Source organism: Centruroides vittatus, unplaced genomic scaffold (genome assembly GCF_030686945.1).
Source record: "Centruroides vittatus isolate TY-2023 unplaced genomic scaffold, ASM3068694v2 contig_620, whole genome shotgun sequence".
NCBI classification, from domain to species: domain Eukaryota; kingdom Metazoa; phylum Arthropoda; class Arachnida; order Scorpiones; family Buthidae; genus Centruroides; species Centruroides vittatus.
This window is the reverse complement of record NW_027122381.1, coordinates 3,824,506-3,849,298: the sequence shown is the minus strand read 5'-3', so window position 1 is coordinate 3,849,298 and position 24,793 is coordinate 3,824,506. Positions and strand designations below refer to the sequence as shown.

Sequence of the window (24,793 nt, the reverse complement as noted above, 5' to 3'; positions counted from 1 at the left end):
TACGGTTTTGAGTTATTTTTTATGCGAGACATTTTTATGCGGTCCCTATTAACCGCACAAAAAAAATATTTTTTTAATTGTGTTGCGAAAACTATTTTTTATAGCCACTCGTGAAGTTTCATGCAATTTTTTTATGCGTTTTTTTATGCGGTCCCTATCCACCGCATAAAAACAGGTTTGACTGTATATCTGTTAGCTGTAACTTTGTTATAATTTTTAATATATATTTTATATTGTTTACTAATGTTAAATTCTATTCTATTTTGATTACCAAATTGCTTCTATTTTACGAAAGAATCGACGTGACATTAACAATTCGTGTCTTTGGCCAGCTTTATTCAAATTATTTAAATCGTCAAAGCCTTTCTTATTTCACACACTAATTTTATTTGAAAATAGTAGGCAAGGACAACAAAACAGTTTCTGCATTTTTATGCATCCACAAAGTCATTTTATGTCTTCATAAATTTTTTTGTGAAAATGTCAAACAAAAAAATTTGTTCGACATTTTCACTCTCATTGAACTGGAAGAATTTCTGTCTTTATTACGTCTAATATTATGAAGAAATCAGTCCCCACTGTACTCAGCTAGAGATTGGTTTGGTTAAGCGTTTGTTTAAATAAAATTCTCTCTCTTTCAGCAGGATTTTATTTATGTCCCCAATTCCCTAATTGCTTAATTATTTAACTACTTCTTAAGTAGAAATAAGTCGAAACCGGTTACTTTGTACTTGAATATTTGTAGTCTTGGGAAAAAGTGGAAAGAAATTTTTATGACAAAGGATATATAAATCGTAAATTTAAGAAAAATAAATTCTAGAGCTTTTTTTGTACCTTATGCATCTTTCATTGAATTTAGTTGTAAATGATGCTGCCAAAGTAATAGTTAATTTTTTAACATTGTACAAGATTTGTACGCGTTTTTTTCTACATTCCCTTATAGATGGGACATACGAAATCGTAATATCACTGGTTTAACATTGAAATCTGTAAGTAATATAAGATGGGAGAGCAGAATGAAAATATCAAATATTTTAATGGCCTTTTTGAACTCCTGTCAACTATATGGAACTATCATAAAAACATCATACCAGTAAATTCTTATCGGTTTGGTTAAGTTATAAATCTACTTATGATTCACATAATCGGGCCAGGGAGGCCAAATATCTAACAGGCAGGCGGCTAACAGCCTAGGACTGGCCCTGGATAGAATTGGAAGCGTTATATGTGTGTAGCTTCCACCAGCTAAACCAGGCGAGGTTGGTGCTCTGTAAAGCGCATGCGTGAATGAGTATAATCTGGCTGTTTGGAAGCTGACAATACAGCGCTTCCATTCTGCCACTAATATTCAAATATACAATAGCAATCTTATCGTTTTTTCTGCATGTAGTATAGAAATTTGTAGTAAGATACATAATGCAATTATAATAAATTATGAATTTTAATTACATGAAAATAATCGCACAATATGTATTTACTTTTTAGAAAATACAAGGGACGCGGTGCTTCCACTGCTTCCATGACGGCAAGCCATTGATAAATAAAATTTCCTAATGGTTTTAACAGAGAAATCTGACCACTTGAAGGGATTAGCATACGGATAATTTTGGGGAAAGTAAAAGCACAGAAATATTAATTCTAGTTTCCCAACAGGGCTAGCTGACGAGCCGAGGTATTACCAACCTAAATGTAATTAAAATGTACAAAACTGCAAACATTGTACAGTTTAATTAATTGCTTTTCATCATTATTTCTTTCACAGTGATCAGTTACTCATTACTAAATGTAACGAGATCTCAATTTAGACTGCAGGATGGTCAAAATCAACATTTAATTTGATCCAAACTGGAGATATTTGATCTTGGGACTTACATTGCCTAGTCTTCCTTTGTCATGTTTCTTATAAAAGGTTTTTTTTCCCATAATTGTTATTTATCCCTTTTATAGAAAAAATATATTAAATATTAACAAGTTTAATGGAAATTATGAACTATTTCTGGAGCCTCACGAGATGTTTTAAGTGGGACCAGTTAGATACAGGATGAATGATTCAAGCGTAGTCATATGAAATATCTACTTCATTACCAAATCTTCCAGTCTGAATACCGGTATTTAATAAGTACTCACTTTTTGAACCTTTGTATCCGGTACTTTTTTACTCTCCACAAAACAAATGTTTTCGGCCTCACTCGAGGTCTGCTTCAATTATGTTCGAATATATTTTAAAGCTAAACGTTCCTCGAAGAATAATTCAAATAATTGGGAAGCCAGTTTTCTTTTGTTCTTTTAACCTGAAGCAGACCTCGAGTGAGGCCAAAAACATTTGTTTTGTGGAGAGTAAAAAAGTACCAGATACAAAGGTTCAAAAAGTGAGTACTTATATCTACTTCATTCTCCAATGATTATGCACTTAACAGGGTGGAAGATAGACCCTTTTTAATGGTGTAGATGTGTCATATGCGTGTTGGTTAAACAGTCTGCCTGATCATCATTAGATGGCACATAAGCTAATATACTGTACATTGTACAAGACCCTTTGTCTAGTTTCTTGTGACAAACTGTTCTTGATTGTACTGTACCTTATGTTAGTAGCTGTTGTCTGTACCCAGTTCTTTGTTAGGTTAATAAAGCTTTGTACTTAGTGTAGTTTGGCTTGACTTTATAGTGTGGTACTCCCGTCCCATATTTGTTTTTCTTTCTGTTTGTTTTTTACCTGAGACATTACAGCACCTCATTTGAACTTACTGCTGGAGGTGATAGCAGCTCAGTTTGTCAGGTGCGTGTCCTAAAAAGTTCAACTGAGTTCCCTTTTTGATGTGCCAATTGGTGAAAAGGAGCAGGTGATTAATAGAAAGGGTATAAGAACAAGAAAACTGAGATGACATCTTTTCCCTCAATGGGCTTTGTCTTGTCTGAAGTGACCACTGAGCATGCAGAAAAGAAGAAAGAAAGGTGAACATGTGCAGGAAGGAACAAAGAACTCGTCACTCTTAACAGAAGGAAGGTGACATTATAACACATCTGTGTATGCAATACATACTTTGTAAGGAGTAGAATCTCTTAAGGATTTTACTTCGGCATTCCCCTCCTGATTGAATTAAGGGGTTAAAAATGATGTTTTGATGAACTCATTCACGAAAGTCTTGAAGTGTAATCAGAGTATAGACTGGACATCCTGGAAGTGGGAATTTGAGATTAAATAACTAAGGAAATATTACTGGGAATGTACAGTACATACTTAATGTATACAGGGTGTATCAGTACAGTGGTTACAAGCTTTCAGGAGAGACAGAGTACACCTAGATGTTGGGAAATCACATAGCAATGCATGGTCGGAAACGCTTTCCTGGCACGGTAGTGACGACACAGAACACAAGAAAGGAAGGACACAAACAGGGTGAGAAAACATGTTTATTATTATTAGTACAACAAAAATGCTGGAATGTCTTTGGCTGGTGTAGCAACATATATTGCATACAGCAGCCAAAGACGTCCCAGCATTTTTGCTGTACTAAGAATAATATGTTGGAATCAATGATCGAAATTATTGTCAAATGCTATATGACATCGTTATCTACAACGAAACTATAAAGCTATATCATAACAAGTTATATTTTTTTTTGGGTTGGAGTTCATTTTATTATTGCAAATCTGTTAAATCCTCTTTTATATGTTTTATTGTAGAAAATATTGTTTGGAATTTACAGCTATTCTACATTGCTATGAAATACAGGGTGAATCAAAAGTCACAAAAATTTTAAAAAATTAATAACTCACAAACTATTTACAGTATGATGATGCGGTTTTCACAGAAATGCTTAAAAAGAATTTGGATTTTTTTATGTGTAATAACAATTTTAGTACCAAAATAGTTACATTTCTTGCCATAGATGGTGCTTGATAAGATTACATAATTTGTGAAGTTGTTACTAGAGCTTACACTAAAAACATTTTTATTTTTTAATTTTTATTTTAACAAATTTACAAATGCTATAGTGCCATCTATGGCAAGAAATGTAACTATTTTGGTATTAAAATATTTATTACACCTAAAAAATCCCACTTCTCTTTAAGCATTTCTGTGAAAACCTCATCGTCTTACTGTAAACAGTTTGTGTGTTATTAATTTTTTAAAATTTCTGTTACTTTTGAATCTTCCTGTATATGCTTAGAGCTGAGATTCCATCATCATATTGTTTGAAAATTGCCTTACATGTATCTCTTATGTAAAATGAAATTTATGTTGGCTTTGTTCCAAATTAAACATAGTTTGTCTGCTTTCCCATAAAATACACATTTACTTACTCTGCTTAATGTTATCAGTTTAGGCAAGACCTAAAATGATTACAATAAGCAAGTCCACTGTAAGAATAAAATTGATAATAAAGATATTTTCCAATACATACTTTTCTGGAAGATGAGCTGTGCAAATTTCTAAAAAGTTTGGAGAATATGATTGTGTAGACTGGACAGTACAAGGAATAAGTTCAATTATATATAATCCTGTGTAATCCTACAAATGATAAATAATACTTATAAATATTCACATAAGAATTTAATACAATGAAAAACAAGTGCTTTCACATTTTACCTTTAAATTATACTTGCTGGTAGTTTTCCATAGCTGTGTTGGTCCGTCAAAAGTTTGTTCAGTCCATAATAATTCTAAATTGAAGGCTATTGTAAGATTTTCAGGAGGTTTAACTTGACTTTTCAAATCACTAATCACAGGGTGTTCCAAAATAAACAGTCCTATCAAATAATAATAATACATTATTCTCAAACAACAAGATACTTTTCTATAAAAAAAACTTTGGTACATATCAAACTCACCACACAATAATAGCATAATAGCCAAAATTTGAAACACAGGGCATCATATACCTGAAACCCAAAAATGATAATGCCAGACATCCTACACCAGTGGTCGCCAACCAGTGGTCTGGTCTGTGGTCCATTGATGGTCCTCAAGAAAATTTTAATTAATGGTCTCAAAATTTTGGACATTAATTGACTCAAGGTTATGTGAAGAATTACAAAAGAAATGCAAAATGCTTGGGAGCTTTTACTCACTCATTGGTTTTAGATTCAAATAAAAACCACCAAACAAAAATGACTGTTATGAATAAATAAATCAACAATAAATAATATTGTGAATGTAATTGTCATTCTTCGTGGAAAAAAGCCAAGCATTCATAAACTTATTTCAAACATACAGCAACAAACTTCACACTAATTTGTTATAATAAAACAAGTGAATTTCATATTAAAAATGTAAAATAAAACTTTTATGATCATTATTCTACAGATGTTTGTATCGTTTAAAAAATTTATGATAGTGTGGATTCGAAATTGCAAGTTTAGTGGTCTGTGAGGTCATAAAAGTTGGTGACTGCTACCCTACACAATGCAGATCAATCATGTGTCTTCCTACACTTTACCCTACTGTAAAAATAAATATAACAGTGTAAGTAGTGTCTCATGTTGTTCCTATGCCTAATGTAAATTAAGCTCATACACGTAAAAGAGCAAAACTATGTTTCGAAGACTCACTGCTAAACGGGATCACTTCGATGCTCACAGCGGGTCTCGTTCTCATTCTCCAATCTTCTTTGGTATCGGTGGTTTAGAGCATGATCATTCAAACTTCACCAGCCATGACCATGAGGTCATCCATGAGGCATTTTCGGTGAAATTAACCTATCCAATGTCGAAATTTCTTTCCGTTGCATGTCGCTCCGGGTTAAATTTTTGTCGCTGCCTAACAAAAATTTCTTGTTTTTGAGGAAAAAAAAATCGTTGCTATTGTATTGTTCAAAATTATTTTCTTATTTTGCACAAACTATATATATATCTGATTGAACAGAAAGTTCTCACACTTTTGGATGCATTTTATTTAGCCAAGATAATTTTATGTACTGTACAGAATTGACTTCAATCATCAATGTAATCACCATTGTTGTTGACCACTTCCTGCCAATGCTTATGCAAGGAATGAATGCCATCTTAATAAAACTCTGGCGGCTGCAACTTGAAGAAGTTGGTCAGGTTGGACTCCAAGTCGACTTCATTGTTGAACTCCTTGCCAGCCACATGATGGTTGAGCGCGACAAACAGGTGGTAATCAGAAGGTGCAATGTCAGGGCTATACAGCAGGTGAAAGACGACCTACCAGTTCAGGTCCAGTAGTTTCTGGCAAATCTGCCTAGCTGTATGTGGCTGTGCATTGTAATGCAGCAAGATGGTGTTCTGGTGTTGAGCAGGTCTCCACCAGTTTCTGCTGCAGATGTCGAGTTGTTCACAGTAGAAAGTTGCGTTGATGGTTTTATTTTGCAACAGCAACTCGAACGTGATGATTCCTTTAGAATCCCAGAAGACAGAGAGCATGATCTTCTTGAGTTAGGGATCTCCACTTTTGAAGTGTTCATACCAATCCTATGCAGTTCTTCTGGCGACAGTGTCTGGGCCTAACGTAGCATTGATGTCAGTGATAGAATTGGCTGCTTTTTTGTTAGAACAATAGTCATAAATGAGGAGTAGGCAAACTTGCTCTTTGGTTAGCGGATGTTGGTTGGTTGTGGTAGAGTAAGAGGACTGGATTTGTTATTTTCTTATAACATGTACCGTCCTGTTTATATACTACTATGGAACATTCTAGAATGTTCCAGAAGAAAGGTATTCTAGAAAGTTCCAAAAAGTGCAAGAACTTTCTGTTCAATCAGATATATTAATAAATGTAAAAAGAAAAAGAAAATTATAATTCAGAAGTTAGTTTTAATATAAAATTATAACGACTAGTACCATCTACTTTCAAAAATGTTCCGATGCTGAAACGCAATATCTTGGGTCAACTGGTCAAGATCAGAAAATTGTGGCCAGAGATAGGGAATAACACAGGACAGGTAAATGGATTTTTTCTATAACTTCAAAACGAACCTGTTACCGGTGTTCCTTGCGAAAATCATCTCAGGAGCGTCTGACTAACGTTTTCGAACTTATAACAGTTCTTCTTCAGGTGAAGATGGAAGATTTGAAAAAATAGAATAGAATGTTTCAAACCGAACCGCTTCGTCTAATTCCGTCATGGATTTTTTCAAAGGTTCGTTTGTCAAAATTCGATTTTGCAACATTCACATTTCAAACTTCCCAACAAGCAATAGATGTACAAATCTTGCACTAGTGTCTGTTTGTAGAAAGAGTGTTGCCATTTTGTATTTTATTTTGACTCGGTTCTCAGTCTCCTGAGTGCAAGTCTGACTTTTTTATAAGCGCATGATTTGGGTACCTAATACTCTGTGCCAAATTACAACTCCTGACATGCACGTCTTCATACCTCTAAGCTGGTAAGCCAGGATGTCACCACAATTTTATAAACAAGACATATTCTTGTTAATAAGTAGCTAAAGTTTCCACCTGTGCTATTGAGCAGTGTGTATCAAGATGGAAGCAAGTGTTGTGAAGCTTGCTGCCTAAGTTGGAGTAAACTACAAAAGTGGCATCCACATCGTCACCCATCTTCAAACCATCAGTGTAAATCCTAAACATAAGATGATCACCTGAATCTTTGAAGTAAACATCAGCGGCAAACTGGTGGGAGGGGTGGTAATCGTAAGTCGAGAGGATATTTTTGTCAATGCTGAAGTTTTTTGATATCGTCAATCAAGGTCAAACTGGGGGAATCTTACCTACTCTAATCATTTTGTCAACATCCGAGTTGCTATAATCTCACAAGGTTAAGGTGACAAGAGTTTCCTGCCAAATAACGCATTTAATTTTAAGTCGATAGGGATCAAACCTGACATTTACCAATAGGGCACTAGTGGGTGCAGTCCTATAAGCCTTACAAATGCAGAGAGCTGAAATCCTTTGAACAGATAACAGTTTTTTACAGTTGTGGACTTCGGCGGCCACATGGCCCCAGACCTGTATGGCATAGAGGAGTGCTGGCTGAATTGTGAACCCCTATAAATAAGCTTAGTAGCATCAGGGCCAAGGCCCCACGTGTTCCTAGCAATACTAACGAGGGCATTGGCCATCTTTTCAGCTTTGTACATGTGACGGATAAATGGACGAAGGTGTTCAACCAAAAATTTTTCAATTTTTTTCCTCCACCATTTTATCAAAAGATCTGTTGAAACCCATAAAAATTATTACCCACGAACGTCTTTCCTCGTTAAGGATGATCCATCTAGTTAGACGTACGTCACCCGGAACTTTCAGAAATAATTCACGTATTGGACACCCGACCCTTAACAACGAGATTCTGACCTCATGGAAAAAACCCAAGTCGAAAAATAATACGAAGGAACGATGACAAATCCAGCAGTCGTCATTTGGTTAGCCACCGCGAGTCTAACCCTGAAACCTTCCCGCAATCTTCCGATCTACTTCCGAAGCGACCCCACCTAGAAGACCGGGAATTTATACCGTGGACATAGTACCGTGCAGATTAATTTATATTGTGGACTGTTTATTCTGTGGATTGTGAACCCCCAAGGAATGTCCCGTCTCGGATCGTGGATACCCGACGGCTCAAGGACTCTCACCTCTCCTTAACCAAGGTATTTATCAACTCGCGAATCGTTTGTAAACTCTCTCTCTCCGTGTATCTAGGAATACGCCATTATTAGCTATGCGTCGTGCTGTAATTATTTTATACATTTTTATTAAAGTTATTCTTGTTACTTAGCCAGTGTCCCGAGTGACTCACTTCCTCGGTTCTCCGACCTCCACCTCCACAGCGAACATACCCGCTCACTCGCAACTGCTCGCGTGACGTAAGAACTCTGCGTCGTGATTTCCGAGTCTTGACCGACTCGGTGGTGTCACATCCTGACGAGGGGTCAAAGAGACTCTGACCCTCCGGTCACATACATGATGTATTTGATGTGGGGCATGAAATTAAGTCTCTCATCAAGAATAATATCTAAATACAGTGGGTGATCGGTTAACGAATGCCTCACAGAACAAACACAAGAAAAAGCAATGTAAGAAAATGAATACCGATTGGTCTTCCCTTGTGTTTGGGCAACAATTTTAAACCTTTCGGAACATAGGAGACGTCACCGATGCTCATATAAACTGAATGGATAGTATTCCTCCAAACTTTGAAACTCTCCCTTATAATTCCAACCTTTTATTTTTCTGACAGAATCAATTCTTTTATGATATTTGCGAGCCTGTCGGGCAGGCACCCGTTAAGTTTTGCGTCAGATTTTATTTTCAAAAGGTGAGAGTATAATAGCAAAGGTAGAGAGTGGACAGAAGATGTCTGATGTTGCTGGGCAGTATGGCTTAAACAGGTCTATAGTAGACTGCAGTTCAATCTTGTCTAAGAAAGATACAGTATAATCAAGAAAATTCAAGCAGCTAAAGGAGTAACAAAAATCACATCTGAGAAATAAAGAACATTGAAGAGCTCATAGTAAAACCCGAAACTGATCTGATGACAGAATGCCAAGAACCCTTGAATGAAGAACACCAAGAAACTCGGCGAGGTATGTTTTCTTCTGAAAAAGAGGATTAATGCCAATATCCACTATTAAAAATCTTTTGAAGAAGAGGAAGGATGTCAGAACAATGATCTTAGAATGGCATCCAAATCAGGTTGAGGTTAATAAGCTTTGGCATTACAGATTCTTTAACTCCCACAAACGGAAAAAACATGACTAATAAAAATGCAAGACTGTATATATGTATTTTTATTATTACATATAGATAAATGTAGTAAGAAAGTACATGTATTTTATTTTTTAGGGTTTCCAGAATGAATTATCAAATTCTCAGAAAAACCAATGGTAAATCAATAATCGGTTAACAAACAATTCGGATAGAGAACAAAGTCTTGGAATGGAAAATGTTCGTTAAGCAATCACCCATTGTATTTAATTTCTGTTATTTGCTTTATTTTGTAAGTACCTATTCGAAGGGTAGTGCGTTCTACCAACTATCATGCTTTCAATATTGTTCATGTTTTTTTGGAGTTGTTTTAGTTGTGTGTGTTCAACGTATAACTCCAAGTGAAAATGCCAGTACTGAGACAGATCGAAAAGCAGAATAGTGTAACAAAGTCTTCTACATTTGCTGAGTATGCTGAGTATATTGCTTTATCAGAAGTCATAACAGAAATAAATTTTCTAATTTGTCTCATGAATGAGGTTTTTCAACACAGTTTGTAAACCAATTAAGCTATATGAAGACAACTCAGGTGTAGTAGCCATTGCTAAATATGAAAATTTTACAAAAAGTTTAAAACATATTCAGATTCATTATCATTTTATGCATGAGAATGTGAAGAAAGGAAAAATTCAAGTTGTAAAAATAGAGTCAGAAGATAATATTGCAGATATATTTACAAAGGCATTAGGAAATGTCAAATTCATTAAATACAGAGAGATGCTAAATGTAAAAGAATAGAATATAAGATGTGTAAGATTGAAATAAGTTATTAGTAGAGTTGCCAAGTTAGCAGTTACTTTTCTTGTATTTGACATTTTTAAGGAGGCGTGTTAGTTGTACATTCATATCTGGTATGGCTAAACGCCATTATTGTACTGTATAGTTATATTTTATATTATATTAGAATATATATTTTCCTTCCTTCTTCCTAGTACGATTATCTTCCCTTCCTGGTATTTTCTCCCGACTGGTGCTTAATGGCGCAACAGCAGGTGGTCTCTTGTGGACAATAAGACGATATGTGGCCCTCAGGGCAGAACGGGGACGGAGTGATCATTCTTTGGCTAAGACTCGAGAAGGAAAGACGTGCCAGAGGTAGCTCTCCACCACGTTTTTGGGACCACGTGGAGACGACAAAGAAGTACGAGGGAACGTAGAAAAATTCGGATCAAAAGAAGAGAAGTTCAAGAGTATTTTTGTCCCCGTCTGTCAAGGAATTTACGTTTTAGTGACTAAGTTACATCGTTCGTGATAAAGAAGAGATCCACCAACCCTTGTATATAACGCACCGTGATAACGCTGTAATATTTGGGTACCCTTTTCTCTTTCAGTCTATCCTTTACTTTATTCGTCCTCATTTTCCCATTATCCTAATTTAGTTATAATTAGTTATAAGTTTAGTTATAAGGTGTGTATATATATATATATATTTACTTGTCGAAGAGAGAGAGATTTTTTGTATTGCTGGCATCCTACCAGTTCCTGTGTCTTATCACGCAAATTAAAGATTCTGTTTTTTGAAAATCCCAGTTTCTTTGTACTCGGTATTCGCATAACTCACACTGGCAACACTTGTAAAAACATCAGACGAGTTTTCGTCCTGTAGACTGAATGGTGGAAAGAAAAAATGTAGATGTGTATTGCTTGATATTGAGGTTAAGTAAAGAAGTAAATTAGATAAGGTAATGCTTTTATTCATTATCTTAACAAGAATGAAGTGTTCTCTTTTTTAAGCCTTCTTTATATGCTAGGTACAGAGAACTGGTGAATACAGTGCTACTGTTTTGTCAAAGATTGTATTTTCTCTTATAAAACATCAACCGCACACCGTGATAAATAACAATAATGTCCACGAAAAACCAAAAACAATGCATTATCTCATATAAATAAAATTGTCACAAATGTTTTTGAACATAAAACTTCTTCATCAGATGAAAAACGGACAAATTGCAAAAAACATTTGATGGAACAGTTTTCGAAAGAGCTGTGCGAAAGATTTGAAACGAAACTCGTGCGGATGTCGTCATTGTTGCGCATGGGCGGAAGTAAAAACTTTTCTGTAATGTCATCCATCGTATATGAGCATTTACCATGCAATAGATATCGATAACTCCTCTTTGCTGTTGATACATTTCTTATCTCAGGCGGTTTTGTGTATATAAATAGCCGCCATCCATCTCAAATGGTGTGTAAGGGGTGTGGTGTGGATGACCTTGGCCTTTGGTTAATAGGTTGTTTATTACGTTGACTCCATTCGTTAATTTTGTCTAATATTTTGTTCGCTTCCTCTTTGAGTCTGTAGCAGTTTTGGTGTGCCACCATAACCAGCAGGTCATCCGCAAATGCCTGAATTCGTGTGTTATCAGTGTCAGGGTTTTCGTCCAATAATGTATCAAAAGCAAGGTTCCAGAGGCCTGGTCCAGCTCTGGAGCCCTGTGGGCAACCTCTTTCGATTTGTCTAGTGATGCTAAAGCTTTTGGTATGATAATCTGCTCGACGGTCGTCTAGGTAATCTTGTATTATGGCCTTTATATTTTGTGGGCATTGCGTTTCGTTAAGTCTTTTGAAAACCAAAGGCCACCAGAGGTAGTCAAACGCCTTCTTGAAATAGATTTTTATTAGTAGTGCGTGCTGGCCTTTCCCCCATGCTCTGAGAACAAATTCTTTTACTTTTGTTGCAGCTTGTATTGTTGAATTTCCTTGTCTAAAGCCATATTGGTTTTTGTTCATGCGTCCATTTTTATAGAGGTGCCACCCCACTGTGGGACGAGGTGATGATGCTCAGGCATTGTGATAACAGGAGCATAGTCTATATTTGGGAGGCCCTCCTTACCAATGCACTAAATCCATGCAACACTCCCATGCTTAATTTGCCTGCTATGTGGGTCAACTTATATAACAGATTAAGGCATCGCCTCTAGCTCCACATCACAGCATATTATAGTGCACAAGCTTTGTCACCTTGCACATATATTCAAATTCTTTATGTTCAGTTGGTTTGGTTCTAAGGCTCTAATGCTGTTTGATTAATTCAAAGATTTTGTTTGAAAAAAGGGATTTTAACTATTTTTATCTGCCTGACGAAGACAAATAATTTCTTCAAAAACGCTAGTAATTATGGTGGTAATAGTATGTTTTTTAACGCCCGTATGATTATTTTCTTGTTTCTTGCTTATCCAATGATTGGCGTGAAGTCCAACCATCATTACAAAAGACTAACTCATCCACGTAAAGATGGCAGACGTTGCCTGATTGGCATAGTTAACCTTCACTACAAACAAATACAGACACTGCGAGAGTTTTTCTACAAAAACAAGAAACATCAGTTACATAAAGCAGTAACTCAAGCAGACTCGAATAACACAACATATGGATATGACACAACATATAAAAAACAGACACCATTAAGCAAGTGCGGGCTCAAAAGGCATTCCATGGCAAGCATCCATATGACCTGGCCCAGGATTTTGTTGACAAAACTGCACCGAACAGCTGGTTAGCTCGGGGATGCCTCTTTGGGAAGACGGAAGGATTCGTGATTGCCATACAGGATCAGGTCATAAATACTAAAAACTACAGAAAACACATACTCAAAGATACAACACTCACATATGACACATGCAGAAAATGTCACATCATGCCAAAAACTATACAACCCATCACTTCCAGTTGCAAGCTCTTGGCACAGGTAGATTATTTACATAGATATACATACAGCTTGCAAAAAAACATAAATTATTAGACATTCACAAACCATACTACAAATACATTCCACAGACATTATTGGAAAACAACACACACAAAATGTACTACAACAGAGCCATAATCACAGGTGAAGCAATTTACCACAACAGATCAGACATCACACTCATTGACAAACACAATAAAATCACATATGTTATAGATATATCCATTTCAAACACACAGTGTACAAAACACATGCACTGAAAAAGTCAGCAAGTACACAGAACTTTCCCAGGAAATAAGGCATCTGTGGAGGATGGATAGGGTGCTTATTGTACCTGTCGTTCTCTCCTCTACAGGTGTCATACCACACACACACACTACATAAAAGCCTGGGCACATTACAATTGAAGAGGAATACATACATCACATTACAGAAGGCCCCAATATTGAATACATGCCACATTGTTAGAAAATTCCCGAATACTGACACTGACACACTAATTTAATTTTAGTTTTGTTTTGGTTGCTATGCCTTGACTCTGGTCCGGCATAGTACACAGCCACTGGTGTCAATTGAGTATGACCCACTAAACCCAACATAATAACAACAATAATACATATTAATTGAAAAATACATCTAAATTTAAAAAATCATACCTCTGAATTTTGCTTGTGTTTTGAATTTAATTGTCAGAGCACCATTTTTTGTAATTACCACTTTTAAAATTTGTAATGTGGAATGGTAGAAACCATCAGTTTCTACACCAGTCTTCCACAACATCGTATTATACGAAAAAGAAAATTCCAATTCAGTATGATGTTCCATCGTTATCCATCCAGTTGGAGCAGCAGCATAAATATAGGAAACATACAAAGGTAAATGCACAGTAAGATATGTTTCTCCACTTGTCCTCAACTGAAATGAAAAACAAATTATAATATATTCTTTAGCAAAAAAACAAACTCAACAGATAGCATTGAAAGATCAAAAGGAAATATGAACATCCAATCATTTGATTTTTAGTTTAACATCAAACAACTGCTGAATTACATTAGGCAATAATAAGTTAATACTACTAATTACTATTTAAAAGTCAAATAATGTAGCCTAGAGGAACAATGCCATCACTTAATAAATTTAATAACTATAATTAAATTATAGAAAGTGTGGTCTGAAGACCACGTGTTGTGTTGCCTAACTGTAACCTCGTAACCAACCCCTTGGGTGGTTCACGGTGTAAAGGAGGGACAGGCCCTCATACCGTAAAAGCTTCCTGTTGTAAAAGTTAATGGGAGGAGGGGAGATATGTGGTCCAAAGATCACGTGCCCTATTGCGTGATTCTTGGGTGGGCCGCAGGGTAAAGAAAGGATGGGCCACGTTTTCGGAAGAAAAAAAAAAAGAGAGAGAGAGAGAGAGAGAGAGGGAGATCGCACATGCTCAACAGAAGAAGAGGGACTTTTTTCGGAAGAAAGACAGGAGAGAGGACATCTAGACGATAGAGTCGCGAGATTGTTTTTTTTTGTGTGTGTTGTTTCTTTTGTTTTAGTGTCTGTTATAGCAAAGGGACAGAGTAGTGATTGGAAGGACTAAAATAAACTTTAAGTTCCTTGCATTGGAGTCATAGAGTGTGTGATTTATTTCTTTGAAGTTTCTTTTTGTTTTGTTCCTGCACAGGGAATACTCTAAAGATCGAGTACTTCCCCACAAAAGGTTGAAATGGTTCTGGAGCAGATAATTCTTTGTTAATTTTTGGAAAAAATGAGGCACAACTAACATTCCTAGGCATAATTAGAAAGAGTAGCATTGTTATATAGTTTAGTTGTAGTTGTAGCAGTAATAGTAGTAGTTTCTCCAATGCTAAGTAGCATACCGAGCAGCAATTATCTTCCATTGATTTCGATAATGAAAGAGGACTTCAGCATCCTCCCACATCATATTGAGCATCTTCAGATCTTAGAGATAAGATCTATGCCAAGTATTACTGGGCCATCCTCGTGGTTGTTTGACACCAGGAGGAACACATTTCATGGCTGCCTTAAGGATCCTATTATTCTCCACACAAAAAATGTGGCCTGCAAGTAAAACTCTTCTACAGGCAATAATGTTATGAAGTTTGCACATCCCATATCTCACCATGTGATGTGTGTGCGGGAGCATTGTTACAGCTGAATATAATCCAGCAATCATTTCTTGTGAAGACCAAAACCATTAATAAACATTAAAGAAGCCACTTTTTGAATGCAATAAAATATTTTCCTAGGTCAGTTGTCTGAACTTTCAGATCAGAGCATGTTCTAGAACAAAAATATACAGTAATACCCCAAACTTATGCGACAGGTGGGACCGAGCAATAACCGTATAAGTCGGAGTATAATTTCGCATATAAATACATACAAATTATTTTTTATTGGGGCCAGAGACTAAAGAAAACAATAATTTAGAAAAAAATGTTTAATAAAATCTTAAATAATTCATATGTATAACAAATTATATTATTAAAATCGTACACCAAAGTTATTTTGATGTCGAAGGCTTCATAAAATCTAACAAATTCATCTGACAGCTAGAAGATTTTTTTTCTCCTGCAAAATTTCCTCTTAGCATGCTAATAATTTTTTTATTTCTCGTTTTGTAGAAGAAACGTGCTCTTCGTTGGAGTCTATATTTTCTAAAATTTGTAACCCCTTTTCAATTGAACTGAGACCTTCTATCAAGTTTTCACATCTTCGAGAATTTTTTCTTTACCTTTTATAATTGTTCTGACCATTGATTCCGGTAGATCAAACTTCTTTGCTAATTCACAAATTTTCATTTTTGTATCGAAGTTTTTAACAATGTTAACTTTACATTCCAAAGATAAAGTTTTTCTTTTCTTGTTTGATGCAGAAGAATCAGTTCTACTTCGTTTGGATGACATAGTAGAGTATCTCAAGTCTCTGTAGATATAACAAACACAAAAATAAATAACACAAAATAAATTGTAGCTATGCGTTGATTCCACGCAACATGTCCGAACATGTAAGCTGAACAATAGTGTGGGGGAGTGAGTAATCAAGAGTTGTGGGGCACTCAAACAAAAGACGAGATTTAAAAATCGCATAACAACGGGTTTCCTAAGTCGGAGTAGTGTAAGTCAAGGTATTACTGTATTATCAGTTGGATCAACACACAAAAAACCTTTTTTTATGTCCCAGTACAAAAAGATTTAGACCAAAATGAACGTTTTCAACCATAAACTTGGTTTTCATCAGGCTATTGACCAGTATAAATTTGAAACTAGAATAATAAAATAAGTAACTTACTGGAATATAAATGGAATATGAAATTAAAAACCTTAGTATTTCCAGCAATAAACTAAGTTTAATAAAATAAGAACGTTTTCGACTATTTTCAATAGTCCTCTTCAGTTAAGCCTCTTTAAAATGACATAGAACATAAAAATAGAATGCCAGTAATAACATCATTTAAATTTAAAATAATAAACATAAAATAAAAATAACATAAAAATTAACATAAAAATAATACAAATTAAACAATAAAATAATTTAAAACAAAGTATTAAGAGAATTAATTGTTGTAGTAAAAAGATTTCCATGTACCGGATAGACTATCAGCATCTCTGTGGTTGATGCAACCTTTGGTATTATGCACCTGGTAAATCTCAAGCTTTTCAATGTATTTAATAATTAATCTCTGCACACAAAGCTAGAACTAATTTAAAATCGTAGGCACAAAAAACCTTTCACACGCTGTTTCTAGCAAACAAATTAATGAGCACAAACGTTTTCGGCCGTTTTAAAAGGCCTTCAACACTTTCGGGAACCTTTTACCGGTGTTAGACGCAAAACGAAAAAATTTCTGTTAACGTTTTCGAACCTAGCAGTTGTTCCTCAGACGGTAAAAAACGCAGATTGAATAATGGAACGAATTATTTTTTAACCGAAATCGAATGCTTCACGATGCAGCTGGTCAGACATGCGCATACGGTGCGAGTAGATGGCGATTAAAGGTCCGTGTCGATGAGGGTCTGCCAGGCGGAGGACAAATTGAGTTCCTCTTTATAGTTAATGCAAGTGGTGGTGCGGCTGTGTTTGTAAATGGAGATAGCCTCCAACCACCTCAGATGTTCAGGGTGAGGTGATGCGATGATAAGCCTGGCTTGGTTGAGGGCCGCTTCGATGTCCGGATCGGTGGCGTAAGTTGAGAGTGGCGTAGAATTTCTCTCATGTAGAATATCAGCATTGTGCTCACGTAATCTGATCCCCAAGGATCTCTTGGTTGAGCCGATATAAACAAGGTTTCTGTCAAACCTGTGATCCTTGAGAGGAATGGAATAAACGCCCGGAAGTCTGTTGGGGTCGGGAGATCCTTCCCGTTACGGAGTATGTCCAAGATGGTGAGACGTCTTCTGTATGCGATCTTGATACGGCGCTTGCGGGTAATCTTCTTATATAAAGTCGCCACGTACGGATTATATGTGACGGGGATCCGCGCCTCATCCTCAGATTGACTGGCGAGACGCGATCGGGTGTCGGAGATACGTGCTGTGCGACGGTGACGGTTAACCAATCTATTAATAAGCTTGTGGTACCCGTGGATGGTCGCTACGCGTCTGATATGCTCCAATTCTGTGGCCAGTGCTGCTAGAGTGGACGAATGCGAAAACGCTCTCTTAATTAACGTGTCGAAAGCGGTGGACTTGTATTGGAATGAGTCACATGACCAAACAGTGATGTAAAGAGAGGGCGTACCAGGTTTACGGTAGACGGAAGTTTGTATATAAGGCCCTTCAATGCTGATGTTTAGATCTAAGAAGTAGACCCCCGTTTTGTTAGCTTGTTCCAATTCTATGGTCAAGCCATAAGGGTTGTCATTAACCGCTTCCACAAATGCCGACACATCAGGTACATTTCTCCATAATATGATTATGTCGCCAATATACCTTTTGTACAAGATGATGTCATGAAGATAGTGCGGCAGGACCTTTTGCTCCAATTGTCTGATGACCATCTCGCACAAGTCTCCTGCTACTGGGCTCCCCATAGGGACTCCTCTTTTTTGTGTGTAAACAGCTCCATTGAACATGAAAAACGAGTTATAGCACAGCATATGGGCCATCTCCAGCACTTGTTTGTGCCAAGTGCGGTCTCCAACAATATAGAGGAGGAGGTCCCTGAGAGCGCAAAATGCTGGGGAAAGCTCCAGTGATGGGTATAAAGATTTAAAATCCAAGACGGTGATGAATCTTGAGGGAGAGGGAAGATCTTTAAGGATAGAAATGAGGTTCACAGAGTTAGCGATGTTGAACAAGTAGCCCTCCAATAGGGGGGCTATCAATGAGTGTGCGCCCCTTTCGAGTTTACGAGTGGGGGCTCTAGCTTTATCCACCACCAGTCGTAATTGCCGACCTTGTTTGTGTGTCTTGGCGAATGCAAAGAGCCTGGGAATGTCGGGGGAGTCAACAACAATGTTCCCCAATTTCAGGCATTTAATTAACTTCGAACAAGCTAGTCTCTTGACCTTAGATTGTAGTTTGTCTACCATATCATCTCCCACCTTGTTGCACTGCGTGAGATTAAGGTATTCGGTTAGATTTCGTTCATAAGTGGAACGCTTCATAAGCACCAATGACTTAGACTTATCTGCTCTGACCACCGTTACGTTGTTAATTCGCATCCACCTGGTTGTGCGCCGTAGTTTGCTTCTCAACTCCACCACTTCAGAGGGTTCCTTAGCTAACAGCACTGGGGTCCATTTCTTAGATCTAAACATCAGCATTGAAGGGCCTTACATACAAACTTCCGTCTACCGTAAACCTGGTACGCCCTCTCTTTACATCCCTGTTGGGTCATGTGACCCATTCCAATACAAGTCCGCCGCTTTCGACATGTTAATTAAGAGAGCGTTTTCGCATTCGTCCACTCCAGCAGCACTGGCCACAGAATTGGAGCATATCAGACGCGTAGTGACCATCCACAAGTACCACAAGCTTATTAATAGATTGGTTAACCGTCACCGTCGCACAGCACGTATCTCTGACACCCGATCGCGTCTCGCCAATCAATCTGAGGATGAGGCGCGGATCCCCGTCACATATAATCCGTACGTGGCGACTTTATATAAGAAGATTACCCGCAAGCGCCGTATCAAGATCGCATACAGAAGACGTCTCACCATCTTGGACATACTCCGTAACGGGAAGGATCTCCCGACCCCAACAGACTTCCGGGCGTTTATTCCATTCCTCTCAAGGATCACAGGTTTGACAGAAACCTTGTTTATATCGGCTCAACCAAGAGATCCTTGGGGATCAGATTACGTGAGCACAATGCTGATATTCTACATGAGAGAAATTCTACGCCCCTCTCAACTTACGCCACCGATCCGGACATCGAAGCGGCCCTCAACCAAGCCAGGCTTATCATCGCATCACCTCACCCTGAACATCTGAGGTGGTTGGAGGCTATCTCCATTTACAAACACAGCCGCACCACCACTTGCATTAACTATAAAGAGGAACTCAATTTGTCCTCCGCCTGGCAGACCCTCATCGACACGGACCTTTAATCGCCATCTACTCGCACCGTATGCGCATGTCTGACCAGCTGCATCGTGAAGCATTCGATTTCGGTTAAAAAATAACTCGTTCCATTATTCGATCTGCGTTTTTTACCGTCTGAGGAACAACTGCTAAGTTCGAAAACGTTAACGGAAATTTTTTCGTTTTGCGTCTAACACCGGTAAAAGGTTCCCGAAAGTGTTGAAGGCCTTTTAAAACTGCCGAAAACGTTTGTGCTCATTAATTTGTTTGCTAGAAACAGCGTGTGAAAGGTTTTTTGTGCCTACGATTTTAAATTAGTTCTAGCTTTGTGTGCAGAGATTAGTTATTAAATACATTGAAAAGCTTGAGATTTACCAGGTGCATAATACCAAAGGTTGCATCAACCATAGAGATGCTGATAGTCTATCCGGTGCATGGAAATCTTTTTACTACAACAATTAATTCTCTTAATACTTTGTTTTAAATTATTTTATTGTTTAATTTGTATTATTTTTATGTTAATTTTTATGTTATTTTTATTTTATGTTTATTATTTTAAATTTAAATGATGTTATTACTGGCATTCTATTTTTATGTTCTATGTCATTTTAAAGAGGCTTAACTGAAGAGGACTATTGAAAATAGTCGAAAACGTTCTTATTTTATTAAACTTAGTTTGTTGCTGGAAATACTAAGGTGTTTGATTTCATATGAAACTGGAATTCAAACATGTTTAATAATTTTCATCTTACGTGCTAATAGCGATAAAAATATCCTTACATCACCACACATAAATAATAAGATGTAATTACTGGTATAGAAATGTTAGCTAGCCACTATTGTTGTTCCCTTTTTTTTTATAGCACCACCTCCATGCATATGAAATATTAGTGGCATCCTTTGCATTAATACAGTTGCCAGCCAGGCCAGCTTTGTATATTTCTCACACTTCCAGGTTACAAAGGTGTTGAACCTGATCAGACATTTTTACCAATTTGGCCTTATGGAGGTCTGCTTGTATTTCGGGGTCTGTGGCATAGGCAGCTAGGACAGTGGCATGCCTTTGGATGGTGAGCAACATCATACCTGTCCGTGTTTCTGTATCATTTTGCTTAGTGAGCGCTTCATGAATCTGATGTATTCTAGATCTCGCTAGAATCTGTGGTCTCTGAGAGGAACCATATAGATACCTGGTGCCTGGCTTTCCTCTGTCCTGTCTTTGTCATTGTGCAACAGCCTGTATACAGTGTTTAGGGATTGCAATCCAGCAGTGTTTTTAATCCAGCTGGATTTTTGCTGGACCAACATCATTCCAGCTAAATCCAGCGCTGATGTATTTTTGGTAAAATAAAGTGTTATCTGTCTATTTATTCAGCAATTTATGGTATTTTTAAAAAAAATAAAACTTTTTTTTTAAAATACTTAAGAAACTTTTATTATTTAGACTGGTCACTATAAATCAGTAAAACTTCTTACACATTTAGGTAGTAAACTTAACTTTGGTTTGGTTTAACACTTGAGATAGGATAATTAACTGTATAATTATAATCTAACTAAACATTTAATGTAATCTTTAAGTTAAATAATAGCAAAGTAGCATAAATAATACTACTAATTAATTTATACTAATATATTATAATAATGTAAGGACGGATAATCAGTGGCTAAGTGGCTATCAGTCTTACCAGTTTTCTTATATAGGCTCCATATATCAGTCTGTAGTTATTTATAAGTAATTTAATTATTAGTGTTAGTAAAGTAGTGAGTAAGTAATTAGTAGTAGTCAGTTATTATTATCACTATCATGAATCACATACATTCATATCATCATATATCTAAGATATTGATATTCATTAATTTAATTAACTATTTAACTAACTAGGTAGTCTCAGTTTCTCACTAATTTTCACAATTAAATTCCCTATTGTAGCCCACTAACCACTTATAGAATTAAAGTTAAAAACTTATACCTAATAGAATTAGAGTAAAAGTTATAAAATATTAGTCTTGTCTTGAATAAAGTATTTTAAAGGATTAAATAAAATTAAATCAATCACTTCTGTTATTTTTTTGACTTTTCTGGAAGTAGGATCTCAAGAAACAAATGGTATTGATGATGTCTCCCAACCTACTTCTTAATGAATTGCATATATATCCCACTGCGGAGAAGGCTCTTTCTGTCTCTACGCTAGTTGATTTTGGGGTCATCAAACAATCATAAATTGTTCCATCACATGATTCATTGACGTCACAACTGACTGGAAATTAGAATTATGCACCAGGACTAGGAGAGGAGTTACTTATTTTATTTAGCGCAAAGACACTTTATTTAGCGAGAGCGGAAAGTCAACTGGCAATTAGATCAGCAGACGTAAAAAGGAGGGCAGTGCGGTATAGAGAGGGGGTGTAGCATGTCCCACACTGAACAGCAACGTCACTTTCGCTGCCGAGCGATAGCGCATGTAGCAAAGCGGCAACCTCAACAACGTAGACTTTTGCACCATTATTTAGAAAGTTAATTGAGTATTTGCGGATCCGCAGCGCTGGATCCAGCACCAGGTGCTGGATCAGCAGGCCAAAGAATGCGCTGAATCCAGCTGGATTGCTGGATGAGGGATCCAGCAATTGCAATCCCTAACTATGTCAGATCTCTTATATGCAATCCTTGTGTCTTTATGAGTAGCAATTTCTTTATAAATAATATTTATGTTATACCTCATTCTTCTGCTTCAATAACTGCACATATTTACAAAAATGGGGCGTACCTCTGGACAGCCCCATCTCAGGGGACTTGTGCGAATTGGTCATTCATCAATTGGAGCAAAAGGTCATAGCTCTATTCCTTCCTAACATCCTTATTTATAAAAGATACGTAGATGACATCGTCATTTTTTAAAAGGCTGAACCCAACATAAATAATTTCTCCTGTGACTGTGTTACCTTCTTTGTTGTAAGATTGGCATTAATATTGAATTTGGCAGCATCGTTGTGGCCAACTAGTATGTTATGAGCAAAACATTCGAACATGTGAAGCACGATGTGACAAGTCAATTATCCTATTGTCAAGTCCACTGTTGTACAACCTACACTTAGATTAGCCACCAATGGTTGTTGTTCAGATTCCATGAACAACAACCCATATGGCCTGAGGTGAATTGGCAAAGCACTCTCCATGACTCTGATGTGATGAGTATCAACAGTAATACATCCAATATCGTTTTTACTTTGAGCATTGGAAAGTCATAGTTAACACGTGTGAAGTCCAAGTGATACTCAAGCTCACATGTTAAAAATATCATAAAAATTTCAAATTAAGAGATCAAACTTTGATTCTAACACTCGGAAAAATTGGAAGAAAACCTTAAATAAAATCGGGAAATAATAAAATTATTAATCAAGAGAAAAAAAATGTTTTTAAATAACCTTAAAAGGAGATTCAGCAGTGATATTATGTATAAGACTTGTAAGAATTCAGAACAATTAAATACGAGCAAGAGTTTCAAGCTGCGATAAATTTCCCTTGATCGGATTAAAACACAGTGCTGAATTTAAACCTTTGGTACCCCAAAATGGTCTGTCATCTGCCTAGATACAGGAAACCAACCAACCAATCAAAAAATGGAGATCCAGGGAAGAGAAATCTTATAAAAACCTGGATCTCAAGGGCAAAGCAGACTTTTTCTCTGCCTCCCCTTGTGAAGACTTCTCCAAGAATTCTAGACTTCTTTCAGCTTCGAACTGAAGTTAAATATTTGGACTTTTCCTTGCTGTCATAAACCTGTTTCGGACATTGGGCTGGCTTCCTTCATTTTGTCCAAGGATTTCTGAACATCCTAGAAACACTGAGTGACTGCCCCAGGGCCAACGACTCACCATCCAGCAGTGCCATCAGAACAAGACCCGCTAGACTGTAAAATATAGTGTAAATAAAAGGGTTTGTTTGTCACTGCATGTATTTGCCTCACTTTCCTACACCCCACATACGATAAGTCCTGACATTTGGATATCACTAATTCGGCAACCTCACACATGGTTAACAAGATGCTGAGTGCTGCCAATGGTTTGTGTTACCTTCTTTGTTGTAAGATTGGCATTAATGTTGAATTTGGCAGCATCGTTGTGGCCAACTAGTATGTTATGAGCAAAACATTCGAACACGTGAAGCACGATGTGACAAGTCAATTATCCTATTGTCAAGTCCACTGTTGTACAACCCAACTTAGATTAGCCACCAACTGTCCAAACTGTTATTGATATCCTTTGATCATATGAAAACCAGTTCTTGAGCATGCAATCTTGATACAATTGATATACAAATGATTTCTTTACCTAAATTATTATTAAACAACAGACTTTTAAAATGCATGCTTTTAAATGTTATTCTCGATGCAAAACTTAACTTCACACCCCACATCAAATACATCACAGATGAAGCTAAAAAAACAGCCAATGCCCTTATTAGAATTGCTAGGAACACATGGGGCCTTGGCCCTAATGCTACTAAGCTTATTTACAAGAGTTCACAATTCAGCCAGCACTCCTCTATGCCATACAGGTCTGGGGCCACGTGGCCACCAAAGTCCACAACTGTAAAAAACTGTTATCTGTTCAAAGGATTTCAGCTCTATGCATTTGTAAGGCTTATAGGACTGCACCCACTAGTGCCCTATTGGTAAATGTCAGGTTTGATCCCTATCGACTTAAAATTAAATGCGTTATTTGGCAGGAAACTCTTGTCACCTTAACCTGGTGAGATTATAGCGACTTGGATGTTGACAAAATGATTAGAGTAGGTAAGATTCCCCCAGTTTGACCTTGATCGACGATATCAAAAAACTTCAGCATTGACAAAAATATCCTCCCAACTTACGATTACCACCCCTCC

At 36.8% G+C, this 24,793-nt stretch overlaps 1 protein-coding gene across 5 annotated transcripts in view; it reads right to left on the bottom strand.

Annotated features, from left to right (window-relative positions):
• The window catches only part of LOC136979441 (extracellular matrix organizing protein FRAS1-like), a 522,959-nt gene that overhangs the window by 25,968 nt on the left and 472,198 nt on the right, over positions 1-24,793 (bottom strand). For all 5 annotated transcript variants that reach the window (XM_067275439.1, XM_067275436.1, XM_067275435.1 and 2 more), the window contains 3 exons: positions 14,023-14,281; positions 4,592-4,752; positions 4,407-4,513 (listed from right to left, as the gene is read on the bottom strand). In XM_067275439.1, the coding sequence (XP_067131540.1) occupies positions 4,407-4,513; positions 4,592-4,752; positions 14,023-14,281 (527 nt within the window). The remainder of the gene's footprint in view (positions 1-4,406; positions 4,514-4,591; positions 4,753-14,022; positions 14,282-24,793) is intronic.